The following is a 5,643-nucleotide window of genomic DNA, read 5'->3' on the forward strand; positions in this document are numbered from 1 at the left end:
TTTTGTAGTTCAGCATGGGATACAACCATCAGTGGAAACTTGCTGTTAGACTTCTGGTCTTGTTCCTATTTCTCATTGCTGTCTGGTCTTGAGTGAAGAGCAGAGTCCAAGGGAAATGAATTACGATTTTTTTATGCTGGACCACTAGAGGGGCAATCGCTGCAGTGTTGTGTCTTATTTGCTTCTACCAGTGCTCTCCTTTGATTGATCTTTAATTCCATGCCTTGGCTCTTTTGAGTTTACCTTGACCCCACAATTACATCTCTATAGAGCTTTGTGTGCCTTCATTGACCATAAAAATCTGCTTGCTCACCAGAGTATGCCTTGTATGTACCCAGTATCTAGGACCTTGTATGACAAACTCCAAGCAGGTTAAACTTTAAGTGGGGAATTTTGCTGCTTGTTTGCACAGCACTGTATAAACTGACTGTATTGCATGCCATCAATGATTTATAATTTATATTGCTGGAGGATGTTTAATTCCCTCACAGTCACTCATCAATCTTTTAGTGTATACATATTTGATTAAAACCAAACTTTCCACAGTTAATATTGCTGCTGTCCTTTCCTGCCCTTTCCTTAGCTTTTCTTCCTTTGTCTTTGATTTTCATCTCCTGTTTCAACCCTTTCTTCTCTGGGTTTTTCTGTGACTTTAGAGACACTGCCTTCCTCAGGGCGTAGAAGACTTGGTGTACCAAGAGATTCTGACATGCTTTTGTGAGTTCTTTTCCTAGGCAATATTTAAATATACCCTTCTTTCACATCAGTCTAGAGATGGAAATTTGGGGACAGTAGGCATTGCCTGTCAGAGAAATAAATATCTGTGATAGTTGTGCCGTGCTTGAGAGTTGTGGTGTACTGACACTGCAATCCTGTGCTGTTCTCTTTGCTCTGTGTGTGTTGCTCTCTCTGGAGAGGGGCCCACACTGAGAGGTTGCTGTGTGGGGTGCAGGGCACCCTCTGCCCGTGGTCAGTCAGAGGTTCTGTGTGTGGTCAGTCAGGAGGCCAGGGGAAGGTCAGCACAGCCCAGAGCTTGTGCTCACTCTGCAGCACTTGGGGCAGCAGGAATCACAGCTTGCTGTTCTCTAGCAGCTGAGCCTGTGACAGGACAGCAACCTAAGCCTTCAAAAAGACCATGTGGCACTTGCAACACCAGCTGTCCAAGACAGGAAACTGCATCCCATGTGCTCCTTTTGACATCAGCAGAAGTAGGAAAGGAAGCAGCACTTATCTAAGCACAGTACATAAATGAGAATCTCACAAGCACCAGAAGAGAGAAACTGTCAAAACTGGGTGTGTTATTTGGAATGGATAAAATGATGGGGGTTTCTTCATGAGTGGTAACAGAAGCAGCTGATCAGAAGTGTCATGCTGATTGGTGTTGGTATGAAAATGTGGGGGGTTTGTTTGTTTTTAGATAGTAATTCAATGGTTCAATGTAACTATAATTGTATCTTTTTCTGGCTTAGGTTGTTTAGGTTGCTAGTAGATTCAGGTGCATGAGATATCAGGAGATGGTGGTCACTGCAGGAGGTGCACAGCTGAGCATGGAAGTGAAGAGCACAAAACTGTGCTCTGTGTTCAGATATATTCAGTGAGCCTCAGAGCAGAAGTTGGTTGGAGGCTGTCGGTGCATTCTGATATGCATTGACTGCAGCAGAAGAGGGAAGGACTCTTGCACTTTTTCACAGTTGAACCCACAAATATTTGTGTGTATATATATGTATATAACCTCTACGATTACCAAATGCATAGTGATTTACCACAACAAAATCCTGAAGAAGGCTGTTTCTGAGAGAGGCATGTCCTTACCTTATCTCTCCTTTGGTTTGGACAGAAGTCAAAAGATGCATGATCCACACGTGTGCCTTGAAGGGAGTCAGCACATCCAAGCCAGCAGATGCATCCTGCAACTTCCAGAGGTGAGAAGCTGAGAGAACTGAAAAACTCTTTCACTTTGTTTCTTGTACCTGTTGATGCTGCACTTTAAGAAAGTCCTGCTCTAAATCTGGGAGACTGATTACACTGCAAGTGAGACAGTTCAACAGTGCAGCCAGTGAGTCCCTTGCCAGGACAGACATACTGCAGTTCCCAAAGTGGTCTGTAAACCTGCAGGGGAAGTTTTGTTCTGCCAGGAAATAGTGGCAGATCTTTTATGAAGATAGTCATGGTGGTTAAAGGGTCTCTTGAGTGTGTTGCATATGAATGGAAAGTTCCACCTGAACATGAGGAAGTTTCCTTGCTGTGCAGGTAACCAGGCACTGGAACAGCACAGAGAGGTTGTGGAGTCTCCTTTGTTGGAGATACTTAATCATCTGGACACAATCCTTTGCCATGGGCTTTGGGATGACCCTGCTTGAACAGGGAGGTTGGATCAGAGGATCCACTGTTGATTCCAGCATACCCATTCTGTGATGCTGTGATATGCAGATCTTCTCCTTAGCATTGAAGATGTGTACACTTTGCCGTAGAAGGCATTGTGCTGTAGAGAAGAAGATAAATATTAGAGACAGAGGAGGGTAAGACAGGGCAGGGGAGCTGAGATCAGTATAAGGAAGTGCCTCAAAACTTTGAGATGATGAAGCTGAGAAAGAAATGGCTGTGTAATTTAGATTTGTCTTTTCCTGCTTCTGAGCTGTTATTGCAGCCCTCGGAGGACCGTTTCTTGTTTTTACAAGAACATGAAATCAATCTCATAGATAATTTCTGTCTTCAAGTGATCTATCATTTAACAAAATAATTACATTTTAAGGGAGAAAGAATGTGTTGAAAGGTAAAAAAATCTCTGGCTTCTGAGTAAAAATCATGATCTACAATGTCATGATTAACCAGCATCCTAATACTTCCACTGAATTCAGATCATGGCAGATTTGTGATTCTGAAAAAATACTCTGCAGTGCTGGGCTAAGTACAGCTGGGCCATAAGTAAGGGTTGTGGTATAAAATGAGCTGTTCATACTGCAGCTGCTGCTAAGATCTTCAGAACATGGGTGCATGGTACAGAGCAGTGCTGTTTGATCCATGCCTAGGTCCAGTGAAGGAACTGGAGGCGGCCCAGATGAGTCTCACCAGGTTCTGGTGATGGAGATGGACTGCTTTGCTGTACCTCTGACTGCCAGAACTTACCAGTTCCTCTAGTCTGTGCTGCTCTGGTGTCCGAGTTCCCTTGGAGCTGGTTTCAGTACCCGTGTAGCACAGCCCTCCTGTGAGTCAAGGGCATGCAAAGCAGACACTGAACTTGTTTTAGGTAAAGTCAGCCTGCCATTTTGATTAATGGTTTTAATCACATGGTGACTTTACCAGCATTAAACACTTGAGAAAATCCTACTGCTGAGTAATTCCTGGCCAGTAAATTACTTTGCATCTCATGTTTCAGATCAATACAGTAAAACAACACTGAAAGGGGTTTGTAACATGGATTTAATAGAAGTTACTTAACAGGAGTTTCTGCAGATTAGTTTATGTCACTATGGCAGACCCAAGATCTAAGTGCACATAATTGTAGTTCCAATAGCAAAGAATCCTTCAGTATAAACAATGTGGGTCATTAGAGCTTCCTAGTGTTTAATTATCACTAATTAGTAACATCTTATGCACCGGATTCTTAATACATTCTGTGCGGTGAGGGATAGCTCTCCCTGTGTTTTGGAGAGCAGATGGGCTGAAGGCAGAGGCAGGGGGTCATCTTGGTTGAGGGTGAGCTAAGTATGCAATTGTATTTTATCAGTGAACTCAGCATTCCAGCCGTGCTGAAATGCTGTTTGGCTGTTCCCTGCACACAGGGCACCGAGGGGTTCTTCGGCATTGATAACGAGGAGTACGAAGCCGTGCCTGTGGAGGTGAAGCTCCTGCCCCGCAAACTCCGCTTCTTCTGTGACCCCCGGATGAGAGAGCAGCTGCTGCAGGCAGCAGTGCAGTGAGAACTCACGGCACAGGGGCAGTGCTCACCAGTCTTACCAGGGCCTCCTCATGGAGAGGCACAGGAGACTTCACTAACTCGGTTAACCCCACTACACTGATAGGCCTTCTGGCTGTTTTATGTGCGAGGTACTTCCGTTGGAAGTGTGGGATTTGACTGGTGTCAAAGGGGTTAAAAATGCAAATGAAATTCTCAAAAATGTCTGTTAACTTGATGCCATCTTTCTTTCCCCCTCCCCTAAGAAGTCATCGTTGTTCCATTTACAGCACTACAGGTTGAGTGCTGTGTGCCAGATGCTACTGCTGTAATGCAATTGTATATTAAAGTAAAATTTAAGTATACTTGTCCTTGTGTTCTAAGAGTTTAGATTTACTTTACCCACGTAAAAATCTTGCAAAACTGGGATCCTGAAAAAAAATATTTGGGAGGGGGGAGTAATGCTTAGGAATTCTATGAAACGTTGGAATTGCCACATTGAAACAGCTAGTTGGTTATCCACTCTGTCACAAAATAAACTGGAGATTGGTGATACAAAGCTTCAGAGCTAGTTTAAAAATTCCCCTTATGTATCTGGATAAGATTATTTATGTTATTTTTTTCATCTTGCCAGATTCAACAGCACAGAGTTCCAGTAATTATATAGTAGAAATGTATTCCTTTGATCAATTTAGGTATATTACACAGAAGCAAATTGGAAAACATCATTGACCCAAAGCTGTATGAAGTACACTTGGAAAGACTCTTTAACAAGCTGAGTCTACTTTTTTGTAAGTATTCCTTTATTCCTGCAGTAGTATAATGCCAGTAAGGACATCCAAATAACGTTTATTATTTATTGTGTCTGATTGTTCTTCTGTAATGTAAACAGTGCTCACCACTCCATATGCAACCTCCATTCCCCTGAGCCTCAGTACCATAATTAGTTTTCTTGCTTTTATGAGCTTTTGTTTATAAGCTTTGCTTTAATTGCTGAAAGGAAGTATTACTGACTTAGGCAAGCTTATCTGTTGCCCTTATTCTAACTTAGAAATTCACATGATTCTGCCTTGCTTCCTGGAAGAAAGAAAAGTATTCCTATTTTTCTGATGTGATTGTCTGTAATGTGTTATGCTGTGGTCTAGTTTAAGTTCACTTCTTGACTCTGCTGCTACCAAAACACAGACATAAGGGAGTTGGCTTCCAGCAGCTCTGTCAAGGACTGAATCCTGGCAGCCTGTGCTCCAACAGCATCCTCTGCTGGAGAATCTTAAAGGAAAAATGCCCCTAAAGGGGAAGCAGAGTTGAGTTTCTGCATAATGCTGAAACCAGACAGAATGTTCTACTCTGGACCGCACTGTGGAGGGACAAATTACCTAAATTAGATGATTTTTTAAAGTCCTTTCCAGCCCTAGCTGTTCTGTAACTCTTGACTGAGACTGAAGGGGGTAGAAGGCTGCTAGTTCCTTTCCAGTTATGCTGGTGATAGGACCTGGTTTGTCCTGCCTGTCTTTTGGTTTGCAGTAATGAAGAGTGCCCAGTGGAGCCCTGGGTCACTCTCCAGGGAACACTGTGGTTGTGCTTTGCTCCTTTTGCTTGCCACAGAGACACCTGGGACATTGTGCTGCAGCCCAACTCATTCAGAGTCAGGGGTGATTCTCACCACTGGAGTTTTTCCTCGAGTTGATGTTTCTGTAATAAAATCAGCAATGTGGTTTTTCTCCAGTGGCAGGAAAGACAAGGCAGCA

At 43.2% G+C, this 5,643-nt stretch overlaps 1 protein-coding gene across 2 annotated transcripts in view; it reads left to right on the plus strand.

Annotated features, from left to right (window-relative positions):
* The window catches only part of LOC134549715 (transmembrane protein 178B), a 273,157-nt gene extending 267,661 nt beyond the window's left edge, over positions 1–5,496 (plus strand). For both annotated transcript variants that reach the window (XM_063395585.1, XM_063395587.1), the window contains exons 17-18: positions 1,838–1,922; positions 3,783–5,496. In XM_063395585.1, coding sequence (XP_063251655.1) covers positions 1,838–1,922; positions 3,783–3,920 — 223 coding nt within the window. In that variant the 3' untranslated portion in view covers positions 3,921–5,496. The remainder of the gene's footprint in view (positions 1–1,837; positions 1,923–3,782) is intronic.
* Positions 5,497–5,643: the final 147 nt, after the last annotated feature.

The sequence above is a fragment of the Prinia subflava genome, chromosome 4, assembly GCF_021018805.1.
Source record: "Prinia subflava isolate CZ2003 ecotype Zambia chromosome 4, Cam_Psub_1.2, whole genome shotgun sequence".
NCBI classification, from domain to species: domain Eukaryota; kingdom Metazoa; phylum Chordata; class Aves; order Passeriformes; family Cisticolidae; genus Prinia; species Prinia subflava.